Here is a 17,081-nt window from a genome sequence, read left to right on the forward strand (position 1 = left end):
TTGTAGCACAAACAAACAGATGAAGCAGACACGGCAAACAAAACCTGGCTCTCCAACACTCACATGCCGACGCGCTCGCTCTCCACGCAGTTTTCCTTGAATAACACCCTGTCCCTTTCCTCAAGGCCTCTGCAGATTTTCTCTTGTAAAGTCCGCCACACTCGATGCCTAATCACGCAGTGTTTCAGCCCCAGCTTTCTCTCGCCACGTCTGTTCCTCCTGTAGCTCTCCACTTTGGATAAAATCAATACATTCTGTTGTCGACATTTCCTCTCTGTCACCAGCACTTTCAGCGGCATTCAAACCATCTCGGATGAAAACAACAAAAACTGAAGGAATGAAGAATGAGGGAGCAGCAGTATAATATTTCCCAAAGCGTCCCTCTCCCTTTCCTCCCCCCTTTTACTCACTCCCCCCTGTCTTCTCACACCTCCGCTACCCTGAGTGGAGCCACTTAATAGCTAACACGCTGTTGCTTTTTCCCCCTTCGACTGGCTGCGGAGAGATTTTCATTGGCTTTCCTGTTCTGGTCCCTAAAGCTCTCGTTCCACCAGTCACAGATAGGGCTCTGGATCACTGATAAGTGTCACGACGTGCCGACTCTCTCGGGTGAAACATGTGAGCAAAAGCCACGTCCGAGCACTTAAAAACACAGTGCAGCTGATCTAATGAGTGGTTGATCTCTAGCTGCCCTCACAGCTATCAGACACAAAGATCTGATCTTCACTGATCTTATGGGGTCAGCCTTATAGATATGGCAGTTGATGGGTAGTTGTGGTCAACATTAGCAATTTGAGCAAAAATAAATAAGTGTCAGCATTTTGTCACCTTTTACAATTGTGATAATTTAAAGGATCTTCTCATTTCGGGCTTTAACCAACAGTTACATACACAAGCTTTCTTTCTGAGAAGATCTTTTTTCTTCCACTCTAACATCTGTCTGATAAAAAGGCTACGGCAAGCAGCTTGTTAGCTTAAGTTTGCACAAATACTGGAAACTGCTGGTTACACTTCAGTTTCTGTACGGATTAAACAGACATGTTACATGTTATCCATGAAGCTTTAGAGGTGCGAGCAGCTCTTGCAAGCCATCAGGAGCTAAGTGGCCTTTTTCTCCAGGAAAAATGACTGAAATGATGAGCTGATCATCAGAACAGTTGCTGATTAATTTTCCTTTAAGTTGACAAGTTCATTAATTGATCCGTTTCAGCTTTACGCTCATTTCTTGTTTTTAAAATATTCTGTTTGTATCAGTAAATGAAAAGATTATACTTTTTAGGGACAAAGGTGAGTGATACCGTGTTTCTGAAGTACCTGAAATGAAAGAATTTATCTTTGCTGATGTTTTTTCTTTTCTTCCATGTGTGTTCATTTCTGTTGACCAGATTGTGTATTGATCAGCTCACGTGGGATGAAAGACACATGGCTCACCTCTCCCTGCTGATAACGTTGACTGCTCTTCTGTTCTCTTGCATGTGCATTGGATCGGTTTCTCCCGTGTCCCGTGCCAGATTGCTGCGATGCTTCAGACGAATACAACAGCCACGCTCACTGCCAGAACACTTGCTGGTCAGTTGAATCGAAACTGAGATTCAATATTTATAAAATAACACATGCAGATTTTGACTCAAAATATGGCATTAGAGGCCCACGCACAGCTAAAACAGATAAATATCCAACCGGGCCATTTTACTTGGGAATTGTATCAAACAGTAGATTTTGAGTAATTAGATGAAATTGCAGCTCTTGTTAGATCCAGTTTGTTCTTATCATGAAGCTCTTTATCGCAGCATCAGTGTGCTGGACTCTCATGTGATGGTGACTCATTCACCGTGCCACCAGGGGGCATGGTGTCACTGCGGTTTAAAAAGTAGATGTAGCTACGACCTCCTTTTGTAACGTATATGCATCCCAGTATTGTTTTGAAGGGCTCATCCATGTTAAAGACGGATCTGACTCTCCACCTCATTGTGCCTTTTAAATTGTACTCTCTCAGTAACCCCATCCAGCGGTGTGTTTTGATGCAGATAATTTAGTTTCTACAGAATAAAAATTGCATCCTGCACAGACGGTGCTTGTAGATAAAAATATTTATAAGAACGAAGGCTCCTGCAGGGTCATATTTATCATCTTCTCCGAGCTGCGCTGCAGAGATTGACCAGAATATGACGCTGAAATGGAGCCCGCTGTGTAAATGTAACTTCTAATACAGTAGCCCACTTCTTTTGTTGACAGTCCTCTGTTATTTAATTCGCTGCCGCTCGGGCCAAAACCACATACAAGCAGAGTATATCTCATTATGTTTTCACAAGGTCCGCACTCATATTGTGTTTGCCAGGCTTCAAAAACAATTTAGTTCAGCCACAGAGCATCAGCCCCCGTCTTATTTACTCTTCTATTTTTCCCATTTGGATTCCTGCTGCATTGTGCGGCCCTTAAAAAATTGGATTGCACCATCTCGGTGACCATAGCAGGGGTGGCCGGCGTTTTTTCTGGGTAATGACAGGACCGTGTGTGTGTGTGTGTGTGTGTGTGTGTGTGTGTGTGTGTGTGTGTCTACTCTGTCTCGCCCTCCTCCAGGAATCTGGGACAGAGAGAGCGAGCGTACGTGGAGGGCCAGATGAGGACCTTGGACGAGGGTTTGCAACTCAAGCAGCAGCTCATTGAGGAGGGTGTGTTGCTCTGGAGGGAGAAACAGGTACACTGTATTCTGCTGAAGGAACTGTATGGCACAGAGCAGGAGCGGAGGGTAGTCATCAGGGTTTTCCAAGGAAAGTTTTATCCTGTTCCTACTGTGAGAAATCCGGTAACTTTCTGCTGTGTTTGTTTTTCGCTGCCTTTCAATCACCAGTTCAGTCTGAACTGCTCAAAGGAAACTCTGGGTTCATTAAGTGTTCTATATGTCGTCTCTGGCAGGCCATTTATTCTATGTCAGTCCCTAGATTAGTGAAATAATGAGTGAGCTCACATTGTTGAATGACCAAAATGTAGAGTTTTAATTATAAAGTAGCAAAAATACTTTACACAAAGCAAATGTTTGGATAAATATTACAGTGACGAATGTGAGTGGGTAACATAACAAATAAAACCTTTACAGTGTTACCCAAGACAACCCATGTGATCCCAGATGGGATAGGAGCCTAATAAACAAGATATAAGGTTGATTTCATTATATTAGTTTGGTCTCCTTCTAACTTTTGGCACTGGTCCAAACTAACTATTTAATTACGGTGCACCTAGTAATGTTAACACATCATGTAAATGATTGTAAACTGGAATAAAGGTGCAAATACATGTTTTCTTCATGTTTTTTTTCTAAATCTCATCACATTCAACGAGAAACAGTGAGAACTTGAATTGTTTTACAAGATAAACTGCTAAATTTTCAGGTAGGTATTTTTTCCATGATACGAAGTTGAATAAGCTTAAATATCTATCGTACCGTGTGCTGATTGCATTGCCGATGTAAACTGACCCCAGATCTGCCATGAATGATGTAACCACATCCCTGCTGAGAGCGTGTGAGACAGACGCTGTTGCTGCTGTTGACCTCTTTTAACCGTTCTCACCTCTTTGAGACTGTTTGGCTCGTTATATTAATCCTCAATAATAAATTATAATAAATTATTCTATACCTGAAACTAGGGCTGGATGATATGTCTAGGGTATATTGTGAAATTCATTTTATATCCAAGTATTTATAAACCTACTTAAAAACTTCAGCAATGCTCAAACTGTGTGACAAAATCAAATATCACTATTCTTTTGAAAAATAACCTTGATATTGATGTTGATATTCCAAAGCTGTTGAAGGAAGGCACTTGTATAAGATATTTACACAGTCAGTGCACCAGAAATGTAGCTAATCAATTAGTTTAATTCAGGTTATTGCAAAGTCTTGTTGCATGTGCTGGGATTTAAATGAAGATCAATGCATTTGCAGCTTGATTTATTACCAGCTATAAATGCATGAAGAAATGAAATTATGTATCAATAAATGCACCCAAATGATGTCCTAGTGCACCTAAATGCAACAGTTATACAGCACAGGCAGACATGCAGAGATTTTTAAAAATGAATAATCATCAGTTATGTGGATTTAATCACTCAGTGGTTAAAGACGAGCGTGAGTACAAGTAGAATAGTCTTGTGACTGTAACGCAGCCTTTAAAACTAGAAATAGATCACAGTGTATGAAAATATTAGTTTATATATGTCTCATATCATGATAACGATGTGATATGGATATATTGCCCAGTCCTTTCTGTAACATGACTTCTAAGTGGGCTCTGTAGGCTGCATGAAACACTGGCCTGTTGTCAGAGTCTGTTGCAGTCGACACGTTGAACCAACGGATGAGACTCGTGTATGTTGTGTTTCTGGCTGCGCTTTGTTCAGTGAATTCATTCTGCAGCAGCTCCGGAGCACTTGGTTGCCGTTCATTGCAGTATCTTGGGTTTAATTATCCTCCTTCATGTGTTTCTCTCTCTCTTTCTCTCTCTCCTCTGTCTGTTTTTCTTTTTTGTGGCTAGAATTATACAAATGCGCCAACCTGTCTCTACCTACTGTGTGGGGATATATTTTTTTTTTTTCTGTTTTTCTCAACAGATTTAATTAACATTTCGCCCCGGCTACTTGTGCTGCCACTCAGTCGCTGTCGTGTTATTACCTGGCTCGCTAGCTAACACACTTGATTGATAGGGACGTCGAGGTTAATTTGCTTTTCTATGTGCTACCGCTCCGAGAATTCCTGCTCTAAATGAGCAGCTTGTGCTATGTGATATTGTTTTGACCATACATGTTGATGGCATCTGCTGCTGCGGGCGTCTGCTGTGCCGCTTCCATCACCAACCTTAGCCCGCTGTGCAGTTACTTTTTTATGCCATGCCAACGGGAGACGTTATCTTTTTCTAGATCTTCTTTCCAGCTACTAACCCATCCATCTTTGTGTTCGTGCATCTTTTAAAGGGGCACTGTGGAAGAAATTCAAATTCAGTCATATTTATCTTTTCTATAACTGAATAAAAAAGCTGTTCTCAGAAAAAATAAGATACCAGAACACTGTTTGCAGCTAGAAAGGTGGCAGGGTCCGCCACATACAAACTAAGTAAAACATTGTGAAACTGTGCTGTCCTTTGAGGTCAGTTCTCTTCTCTAATTTAAAAAAGTCTTCCCTCAAAACTACAGAGTGCACCTTTTAAGGATTTCAGCTGTAACCATGCTCATTTGTAGTCTTTCTAAAGCAGCAAGCAGTGAATGTTTCTGGGTATGCAAGCAAGTACCTGAGTCATCGAGGCCAGTTTGAATCAACATGCTCCTGTTACAGAGCTTCAAGATAAGCAGAAAGTACTTCACAGTTTCTCCCCAGCTCTCCATTTGCACATTTAGTTCAACAAGCACTAGGCCAAATGAGAAACCGGAGCCCTGGTGTTCGGTGCAAATTAAATTTGGCAGCTGAGGGTCTCTTTAGATGTTTGTAAGTTATATTTACTGGTTCAGTGGTCTCATTACTTAATGCATTATCTTCATTTAGGAAATTCAAGTTGCCCTGTTTCCACTGTTTGACGGTCAAGCGTCGCTCATGTACTCCACGCACGTAAGACAATACTGCTTGTTTTATGGTGAATTAGAACAAAACTGTAGGAGTGGAGCATTTTCATATAAAGTATATATCTGGGCTTCTGAAAGAGCTGTGAAGTGTTGCTGCCCTTTCTTGGGCTGCCTGCAATCGTTGTGTTGTTTGTGATATTCTGTGCATCGATGTCGAGAGAAATTACTTTATTTCAAGATATTTCGAAGCACTTGAGCACCTCGATTGTGTGAAAAAAATGCATTTGAAGAATGTCAGGCTTGTTTAAAATATCTATTGCTTCTGCTGGAAGACGCAGCTGAAAAGACACCTTTTATGTGACGGCAGAGATTTCAACTGAAGGCCACTTTTTGTCACTCTTTTGCCAGCTGATGGTCGTTGAGTGTGTACCCTGCACTCTCCTTTTCTGTTCTCTTCTCTCTGTTTTTTTTTTGCCCCCTCCCTCCGTGTTCTTTTCTGTGTCGGCTGATTGGCAGATCGAGGTTGAAGTGTCACCCAGCCCTCCCGGCCCAGCCACACATTGTGATTCCCCCCCCCCTCCTCTCGGTGTGTGTCTCTGTTGATACGGCAGGGTTACCTCAGGGCCATCGCCTTCGAAAAACCTTCCACAATGACCCAAAAGTGAACTCCTCCCGCTGTTCAAGGGGTTAAAGAAGATGCTTTGAAAAGGATGCCGGAAAACTTTTTAATCAAATTAGAAGCCTCTACACAATGAAGTGTGGCGTGTCAGCAGTGCACGCCCTAGAACCAGCAGAAATAGGAACGGCTGCTGTTAATTAAATACAAATTGGTATTCAATAAAATCCTCTTTCAGGAGGTTTGTGATTATCTTTCGGTTGATTGGCCGACTGTAAGTGCACATTTTAAAGTAGGGAACAGCAGGGAACTGTGTGCAGCACTTTGTTAGCCCTCAATCCTTTTTCAAGATATTTGTTTCTCTTTCCAGCACGGCTTTGTCTTCATTTTGTCAGTATTTCAGAGGAACCGACGGTGCTTTTTCTCTACAGCCTTCCAAGAGTTGAGAGAAGTCTCCAACACTGTGTACTGAATCAGCACTCCTAGTTCTTTCATCCACCAAAACTATATTATTTTCACTCATCCCAGTTGTATTATTGCTCATTTTTAAGGTCTTTCTTTATAGAGCTCAGATCTTCTGTCCAAAAACAGTTTTGGAAATGTGAAATCTGGTGCTTTACGAATGGTGTGGAGGGACCTTTTTACATGGGTGTTATTCACCAGTAAACATGTTCCCGTACTCTCAGAATGGAGCCCATAAATCACTGCGGCAAACTGAAGGTGTCTGAGCAAGAAGCGTGGCCTAGAAAGGTAGTCATCCCTGTCCGAACGCAGCAGAATCCATCACTGCATTATGAGAGTCTCTGAGGAGAGATTGGAGGGCTGTATTGACACACATGCACACGCTCACGCACACACACACACACACAAACAAGGGGCTTCTGCTCTTTCATATTAATTGGTCCATTACAGAGAGTGATGATAGGTTACGCTCGGTTGTCAGAAGCTGTCATTTTTGGTGTGACGGCAACACCTCCTGACGCAAGTCATTTAAATAGTCTATTGTGCAGGCCCGACTGCTGCAGGACAACTTGTTGTGTGTACATGGGCTGGTTCTGGTCTGGAGGTTTGTGCAGTGACGCACACAGAAAGAGAGTGTAAATCCTTTTGCTAACGTCATCTGCAGGCGCTACTGTCTTGAAATTCTTTTAAAGCCGTACGTCACTCATTAATGTTGTACTGCTCACTGTGCTTTGAGCTAAATGCTAACATTAGCAATTCAAATGTGCTCACAGTGATGATGCTGACATGCTGATGTTTTCCAGGTAAACTTTTGGTACATTAGCTGATTAGCCCTGAACACAAAGTACAGCTGATGCTCAACGGAATGTGTTTAAAGCAACATTATGTAAGTTTTTACCTCAACATAACAGCTTCAGAATCATGTTGATGGTGAATGGTGTCTCTGTCACTTGTTCCTGCGCCGTGTACCTTCAGTGAGAGGGTCAGATCACAGCTTTACATACATGTTTACTTCGACATACAAGTTTTCAAAGTTAGTGTTAGTAGTTAGCGCCCACATTACGTCGGACTTATTGTTGCATACCTGGAATTTGTATTTACGACAGCGGTGTTACACTCAGAAACTGTGGGAGGTGCCAATTGCACACAATGCCATTTTCCATTCCAGTTTTGCAGGTTTTTCTGTCACAAAGTGTTTGACAAATAAAAAGTTGGACCTGATCGTGCTTGATGGAGATTGAAAGGATGAACCAGTTCATCCTGAATGTTTGCACCAGTTTCTATTGCAATTTATCAAATAGTTGTTGACACACGAAGCAGCTAATGTTGACCTCATGAAGGATGAAGGGAAAATCAACAACACAGTCTAAAACAGTGGTGAGATATTTCAGCCTGGATGAAGGTGATGGACTGATAGTAGTAGCTCTACATTATGCTAAATCTGTAATTTAAACTTTAATATTAAAGTTTTGTTATAGTGCCATCTTAAAGGGCCCAAATCAGAATTTAAATACATTTTTTCTGTTTTGATAGGGTCCAAAAAGGAATGACAAATTAGTTGGAGAGAGATGTTTGACTGTGCCACTGACTTGCACACTGGCATTAAACTACAAAGGCATGTCTTTCACTAACTGTACTGTCAGTCAGTTCGCAGCTTGAATGTCTGCCATGTTATGCTGATCTTAGACGTTGTGTTTATCTCTGCGTCGTCTCTCTTCAGTCTCAACTCCGAGAGCTTCAGCAGGCGGCTGAGGACTTGCAGATTAAATTAGAGGACCACAGGAGGAGGAAGCACGAGGCCGACCGACGCAAAGAGCAAACACTGAAGGCACTGGAAGGGGGAGACGGCGGTAAGTGTCTTGAAACCTTTAACCCGCCATGATTCGGTTTCAGTCCATTCAAAGCAATTCGATCCACAGAATTGCTTGAGTTTGTAGTTGGGTCATTGTTGCGGCGACGACGGGGCACCGTCCGTTTTATTTCAGCTCAGCCTTTCATTCAACAAAAGCAAATTGACCTTAGAGCCTCAGGCCAGATGGTCAGAATGACAAATGTCAGAACAGCATGAAGGGTTAAATACAGATGCCTGCGCCACTGAAATAAATGGACCGGGAGAGGAGTGCTGAGCAGCAGCATATTGCAGTCCCACAACTGTCTCTTTTACGTTCCTCAAACCTTCAGAGAGAAGGTGCTCATGACGCACAGGAAAATTCCCTTATCGCTCCGAGCACGAGCTGGCTCGGCATTTAACTGACGTTCAGACTCGTGCGTGTGAATGTACAGGAAGTTTCGGGGCTGGATTGGAAAATGGGCTCAATCATTTTTGCACTGAAGTCCATGAGGATTTAGAATCATTATGTGTGTATGTGTGTGTTGGTAGAAGGTGTGGGATTGAGACTGTTGGACGGAAATAAGCTTAAACCGACAAAATACCAAACAAACACATCAAAACAACACATTTATTCAGAAAAATGCCATTTGTCTACTTTGTATCGCTCAGCATTCGTGTTTCTGACGTTTCTCTCTGATGTCACGAAACTCTGGTAAATGATTGTCCGTCTGCTGTCAAACGGGCGCTCAAGTGAAAGTTTTGATTGCAGTAAAGGTCATTTGACTTCGCCGGTTCCTCTGAGCACGCATCCATCATGGATCCCACTGCGTGTGCTGACCTTTTGCTAGATGTCACACCCCCCCACCCCCAATGTTCTTACGCCCGTCATTCTTTACTTCCATTACAGCTCATCTTCAGGGCGTAACACCCATCAGTTTTCATTTCGGTGGTGGCGTTGGCATGTCTGGTCCATGTTGGCTATCCGTCCAGACTTCTTATGCAGCTCTAGTGACAGTGTGTGTGTTGCTGAAGTTGAAGGGATGCTTTTTTATTTCCTGCCCGCAGATCATGACTTTATATGTTGATTAATACTTGAAATTTTAATAAATAAGCTCCATTAATCTGTGAACAGTATAACACTTTATGGCTCCCCAAATGGCCTTACTGTTATTATCTGGGATTTTTCATGCTCATTCTGATTTAATTGCTGGGGTTGAAAAGCAGACAGAGTAAAGCAGAAATTGCACAGGTGAAGTAATCATGAAAATATATATTTCAGATGTGTATCTTTTATTTTTGGTGGAATTTTAAATGTGATCTGTCTAATGCACTGAGTTTTCAAAAGACCAACCTAAGGCAGTTGTGATTTTACTGTAGTTTCAATGTCTGGAAAGACTGTTGGATTGGAAAACTATAAAAATATAATTAAGTGAATGGCTACAGTTATTATAACTCTTTGTCTTAGCTAACTCCCTTTACACCTCTTTTTAACCTTTTATGCACTGGCGTATTGAATAAACCTGTCTCCTGACACGTACAGATAGAGTGACTGCCTCCACAAACAATTGGCCTAAAAGATCCTTGAACCTCCAGAGGACCCACGAGGACAAAATATTGTGCTATCTCAATTAAATTTAGGAACATCACAGCAAGGAAATAGCTTTTTCTCCTCCCCTTCATGACCTGTCAATAGCTCATCCCAAAAAAGGGACGAGAAGCCAGAAGAACAAGCAGCTGAGCCTGCAAACTGGAACTTAACACTCTTTCCCTTTACGGCTGCTGTCGCTCAGTCATGTCTCCAGGGCTTCGCGTAAAGATATTTAGAAGTTTTTAAAGGACCAGATTATTTGTACCCTTCAAGGAAATTGCAGTTTCTCATGGTGCAATGCTTTCGTTAGGATGAAACATTAATCGCAGGACGTGTTGGGTAGCGGATGTGCTAAAAAAAGACTTATTTCAGATAGATTGACATGTGATATACACCGATCAGCCACGTCATTGAAACCATTTGCTCAATATTGTGCTGGTTCCCCATGTGGGGCCAGAACAGCACAGACATGAGACTTCTGAGGGTGTCTCACGGTGTCTGACATCGGGACGGTGCCATCGGGGAGTGCCGTTGCCGGGCGGTTGTTGGATGGGTGGTGCATGTCAAGTGGGATCCACAGACATGCCAGGACCCGAGGTTTCCCTGGAGAACATTGCACTTTGCAAATTAGACAATATTGTTGACCAAATACCTGAATGTTGATATTGCGACCAGGGAAAGACGGGTATCAGAAGTACATCTCTTTTCTGTAAAACCAGGGATAAAAACACTTTTAGAATCTCCAGTATGTAAGACGATATACAGTCTCACTTCACAATAGCGGTATGTTCCCGATATATCACCGAAACTTAGCCTGGGAAAAATATTATTATTATCACAAGAGCCAACTGAAACCGTTTATCTTCAGCAACCATATCACATTTTGAATATGGCTGAAATTAACAAATAACAACATTTAATATCACATAAACTCTTTGGGGAACGTGCAGTCACATTTAAATATATAAAGGTATTCATCATCCTGTCATTTCATTAGCGAGCTTAGCATTTAAATCCTCACTGAATAACAAAGGCTTTGTTGATCATGTGCTTGTTTTTTGACAAAAAAAAAAAATCCCTTTTAATGCCAACATCAGTAAACTGTGGGTTCACCTGGAGGTCTCTCTCTTCTCCGGTGATGTTTATCTGATATGATCCCCTCATATGGAGACATACTGAAACTAACGTCTGTTTTTCACTTTAATGATACGCCCCAATATGCAAAGCTACACTGTCACAGAGTTCAGCCAGAGTTTGAGGGGCTTTCCTGAAGTTCATCGTTAATCCAGCAGTTGACCTATTTCTTAAGCGGACGGTCTTTCAACGCGCGTTAGTGCTGTTCGTGTTTTTCAAAGGTACACGAGTCCAGTTGAACACACGTAGCATAAATGAAGTGTAGCGAGACAGCGGCAGCTTCGTTCATTGTGTCACACAGAATCCCCAAAGTATTGTTGAAATGTTGTACATGCTGCACATTTTGTATTATATAGATGTTTCAGCTATGTCATGTATGGAAATCTGAAAACAGTTCTGAAGAATGATTTGACAGTGTCACGGTCACATTTAGCAGAGTGCAAATGATCATTTTCACGTAAGTCAGTCATGTCATTTTGTGTTTGTGCAGGTTGTCCATCCTCCTTTGAGTCGATCTTCAATTAGCAATTCATGAAACCACAATGTAGTGCAGGAAAAAAAAAAACCAGTGCCTTGTTGTCGCCAGATGGTATTGTCAGACTGACCAGAACGTTTTGATTCATGAATAAGGAAACCACACGAGCATTCATTTAGTATAAGAAGGTGTGACAGTTGCAATAACAAACGCTTAGCTCTTCCCCTGCCATACCTGCCTGAGGGAGATAATTATTGTTTGTAAGGTGATTATTGTTTTTACCACATTATTACTCATTTGGCTAATTGTCAGAGGGGCCCCGGAGGCACAGAATGGCCAATTTCAGAAAAACAAGACATTACGATGGAAATTTGAAGTTTGAACCAGACAGAAACGTGTGGTCTGGATACGTTCCCTTGACTCTGATCCGACCTCAATATGCAAATATGAGTAGATGGAGCTCCAGGACTTGTTGTGTGTGTGTGCTTATCCTTCGCCTTATTATAAGACGCCTTCAGATGCTGCAGTTCACACTGGCACTGGAGAGCATTTCACACCCGTTCGCCATCTGTTTGTCCAGGTATTTATGAACTGGGGGGAATTTTGTGGCACGTTTTCCAGCCTCGCTTGAACAGCTCTGTCCCTCCGCAGTGCGGGTAAACATCCTTCAGATTAAAAGCATCAGGTCCGATAGCATGTAGACTGAATTCTGCAGGCATTTACACCAGCGCTACTGTGCACTTTTCCATAAGATATCAGGTACACATCACATGCTGATAGTTAGTGTCATAGGTTCACAGTTGTACGATCCTTTGAATCAGAGCCGTTGATTAAATATGAACCTGATTATTCTCCTTTAGCCCATCAGGTCTGCTAGTGACTTTAATGAGTGACTCATACTTTTGCAGTATACCTGCCTGTCCTTGTCTGTTTTCACTTCAGCTCCTCTTTGCTGCTCTGTCACATTAAAGATACGGCAGCTTAAATGTTAGACTTACGCTGATATCTCTCGATGAAAAAAGCTGCCGTTTAGTTAACTAAAGTTACCGTCACACGCACTGAATTACAGAATATTGTTTAATCCGAAGTCAGTGGTACAGTGACTGTACATGTCTTGTTAGAAAGCATCTGCATGCATTGTGTGTCAGTTATTCAGGTTTTTCCTTGAGTCCGCCACACATCTGCACATGACCAGTTGCTGCAAATTAGCTCTATATGTCTCGCGTTTGATGATTTCTTCTATTTGCATGTCGCTCTGTGTACGTGGGGTGTTGCACAGGGCAGTGAGGATGTTAAGAAACATGGAACATGCAGTGAAGACGCAATATTTGTCTCCCAGATTGTCTTTGAGGATTTCTGTCAAAGTTCCCCCGAGGTACCAAAGATGCAACAGATCCGCTGCCAAACATTTCATGTTCCTTTGATATATTCCAATCACTCCCTATGGTGAAAAATGATATAGGGACCCCTCAACTGCTGAAAATGCATATTTCCTTTGAAACACTGAAGGGGAGGCACATTTTTGATTCATCATAATGTGCTGTCTATTTCCTTCAGTACAGTATGAATACTAACTCGCAGTGCCTGGTCATTTGAGACAGACCATCAGTCTCAGTTATTCAGCTGCCTTTTACTTTTTTATTTATTTGCAAAAGTGTTCTTGTGGCATTTTAAACTTATATTACAAAGGCGGTAGAGACAAAGGTCACCAAGGTTTATACAGAATCCAAACAGAGGATGTTATTGTTCGCAGTCAGCACCTTAACATAGATATCTTCTCTATACATACAGAAAACGCTCCAAGTGGAAAGTGAAAACACTGTGATAATTATTAGTTTATTTTTCTAATTCTGTCTGTCACGTCAACCCGATCTTCTAAATCATTTAGCGTATAAGCATGTGAGAACATCGAGGAGCTCGACTCACAGCCCTGATGAATTTGCAAACACATTTAAATGACTAAGGCGCTGATCTTTTACACTGCAAGGTTCTTATTGTGCTGCGAAGTTTGTGAATGTGACGCTGCATCGGAAACCCTGCACCATTCGAAGCACCTTTTAGGTTAAAACACTTACTTGCAGAGCTTTATAGTTGCAGTATCTCCTCTCCTGTGAAAAGTTCAATGCAACACCTGCAGCCTTTTGATCTGTTTCCATCTCAAAGCATTTTCTTTTCCACTCCAGAAAAAAAGCGGGGGGGGGTAATTTCCTGCCTGGAAATATTGCTTAATAGCGTATAAAAGAAAAAGCAAGAAATGTGTGTTTTTGTTAGCCTCAGAGCGCAGAGCTGACGGTAACAAAGAAGGCACTGTGTGGATAACATGGTCTGTAGCCTCGGCATAGATCTGCAGTCTCCTGCTGATATGTTCCATTTTCTCTGTTCTCTTTGTGCCTCTCTTTATTTTACGAGTGTGCTGCGCTATCGCCAGGGCAACATGGGTGGATGAGTGATGGTGTCCATTAGTAAACACAGCCCCCTATATGTGCCACTGGCCTAAAGAGCCAACGTCTTGAACCTCCCTTTTCTCTTTTTTCCTTTTTCCGCCCTCCTACTCTCTCCTCACTTATTTTTCCACGTTCTCCCCCACTCTTCCTCTTACCTTTTTACCACATGGCCCCACCGCCCCACTCCATCTTGCCTTCCTTCTCCTCCCTTCTCCATCTATCCATCCCCCTTATGGTTGTTTCTCATAGCTCCGTCTCCGCAGCAGAGGGAGGGACGAGACCATATCTCTTCCTCCTCTGTGCACTCATTTTTTGCGAGACGGTAGCGAGGATGGGCCGAGAATGTCAAGCATTAGGTTGGGAATTGAGTGCTGCTCAAACAAAACAATGGGCCACTAATGTGACAGATGCTGCGTATATTGCGGAAGAATATTAGCAAATCTTGGAGCAACAAGAGGGGTGAGGAGGATGGCTTCTCTGCTGTGCAGTCTTTTTGAACTTAAATCCAAAAAGCAGCTTTATAAATATGGATTTGAGGTTCATTTTGGCAAGGCTGCATTTAGTGTTTCACCTTTTTATCTTGTACACCCCTACAACACACACCCCCAACACATGCGCTCTACTGTACACTTGGTTTAAAAAAAAATGCTAATTTCACAATTAGCTTTTCTGCAATTAGTACGGGAAGGTAATTGCGGCGGATGCGCAATTAGCATTATGTAAAGTGCTTTTCCCCAGACTTAGGGGCCAATCAGTTTGCCCCTTTACATTCTCCGTTCTGCTGATGATGTGGGAGACGCTTAGTGCCGAGCATAAGAGAACTTCCTCTCCCTCCCACTCCAATGAATGCAATTCACGAAATGAATCAGCTGGGGTCACATGCTCGCTGGAATAGGGGGGTTGAGGAAGTTTTTGCGTCTCCTTTTCATCTGCCTGCGAATATGAATGGAGAAGAGGGAAATCACTGTCATAGCAGCCGTTACAGCACAAAGCCTCCTGATTGCATTCTGGACTCTGACATGCCTTTTTTTTTTTTTTTTTTTTCTTTTCCTACAGGGAAACCAAATGTTCTTGCACAGCGTGACTGACTCATTGCCTGATTGCCCAAAAACCTCCACCACCCCCCCACCGCCTCCTCCTCCACTCCCCCCCTCGCTCCCCCATGTTTTTAAATCCAGCTCCAGCTTCGTCCCTTTCTCCCGATCCCTGCCTCTCAGTTTGCATCCGGATGGATTAGTGTTTAGAGCGGTGATTGTTGGTTAAATAGCAAATCCATCATAGCTTTTGCGGAAAAGAAATATTACTTCCATCAGGTAATTTCGCATTAACCCAGATATGGTTTCTCCTTTTAGGTCTGAGACGTCAGAACAGCACAGTAACCGGCATTTTCAAGTTACTGGACAGCAATAAAGATGGCAGGTAACCCACACGCTGATTATTTCATCCTTGACAGTCCAGTCCAGTTTTCTTGTCCATGTCTTGCCCCATGATATCGATGATACCCCTTCAAAGCCCATGTGTATGTTTTAGAATGCTGAATAAAAATAGAAATAAATTGGCTTATTACATGTAAAACATTCTCTGCAAAGGTTTTTAGATATTGAAGGCCACCACTAATATTTTTATACTGAAATCAGTTTTTCCCTCAGGATTTGACTCTTGCCAGGGTGAAAAGGCTTCTGTCACAGTATTTAGATTGCTATGAAATCCAATACTGAAGAAATTCTTAAAGCGTATTTGCTCCCAGTTTGGGCTTTTTCTCCTCCTGCTGTGCCTTTTTAAAAATGTACCAGAGTGGGCATGAAAGCTTGGGAGTGTGGCAGAAAAAAAAGAATGCAGTTGATGGTTTAAAATCTAGCTTTATATTTTCCCCTTTTCTTTTTCTACCAAATTATCTACTGTCCTTGAACACTCCCTTTAAAGAAGTCATATTATGCTAATTTTTAGGTTCATACTTTTATTTGGGGGTCCTGGTAGAACAGGTCTACATACATTCATTTTGAAAAAAGACATTATTTTTCTCATGTTGTGCATCGCTGCAGCAGTTGCACATTCATGGTAATTAACAGGCAGGATGCAACCAATCAGAGGCAGAGTAGGGCGGGTCGTGCCTAGCAAGGTAGTGTGATCTAAAATAATGCAACTACAGCAGTAGCAATTGTGTGTCTGTTGACTGGCTGGATATATGTTGTACATATTGTGTGTGTATACATGGCGTTTCAGACAGTGCATGAGCAGTGTTTTTTCTCTCTTTGATGAGGACTTTTCCATGCACACATGCTTCATAACACAATAAAGGAGGCAAAAAAAAAAGACCTCTTGTAAGAGAACGCTACAACATACAAGTTAACTCAGGAAGTAGGATGGATATTGCCTGTCGCTAGTTCTTTGAGGTGTGAAGCTCTTTCAGTAGCTAACTCAGCTAATTACATAAAAATGCCACAAAAGACAACACAACACATGGAGACAAAGGCAGCTTTATGTAGAGAATGAAATCTGTAACGTGTGTCAATGAGGTGAGGGGAGTTTTGTGAAATATTACCTTGTCAGATGGAGCAACACATTCCCAGAACTCACGTTCACTCTCTTGTTATTCGTGTTGTCCTCGAGAGAAATCATGCTAATCCAGCAAAGTGAAACAAAAACAACATAAAAGATAAAAAAAAGAAGATCCATAACACTGAGTTACAATAATGACACATGTAGTCTTATCTGATACCGGCCCTGCTGTAAGATAAATGGGTGTTTCATAAGGAGCTAATTCACATCAATATGTATATGTACAACACTCATTAGTTCCACCTTAACTTCTGATGCAGTGAAGTCTCATCAGTCGGACTTGAGTGCACACATCTCGTTCCCTGAAACTCCCAGCAACCTATTTGTTCCGCAGCAAACTTCGAAAAAAAAACGAATTCATTCCCGTATGTGCATTGTTTAATCTTCAGGTCCCAACAAGGGAACCAACCCAATCTCCCAGC

At 42.1% G+C, this 17,081-nt stretch overlaps 1 protein-coding gene across 3 annotated transcripts in view; it reads left to right on the forward strand.

The window, feature by feature from the left end:
• LOC119027764 (glucosidase 2 subunit beta-like) overlaps window positions 1-17,081 on the forward strand; it is a 119,721-nt gene that overhangs the window by 3,439 nt on the left and 99,201 nt on the right. For all 3 annotated transcript variants that reach the window (XM_037113200.1, XM_037113201.1, XM_037113199.1), the window contains exons 4-7: window positions 1,512-1,569; window positions 2,581-2,698; window positions 8,349-8,478; window positions 15,453-15,519. In XM_037113200.1, the coding sequence (XP_036969095.1) occupies window positions 1,512-1,569; window positions 2,581-2,698; window positions 8,349-8,478; window positions 15,453-15,519 (373 nt within the window). The remainder of the gene's footprint in view (window positions 1-1,511; window positions 1,570-2,580; window positions 2,699-8,348; window positions 8,479-15,452; window positions 15,520-17,081) is intronic.

The sequence above is a fragment of the Acanthopagrus latus genome, chromosome 10, assembly GCF_904848185.1.
Source record: "Acanthopagrus latus isolate v.2019 chromosome 10, fAcaLat1.1, whole genome shotgun sequence".
NCBI lineage: Eukaryota > Metazoa > Chordata > Actinopteri > Spariformes > Sparidae > Acanthopagrus > Acanthopagrus latus.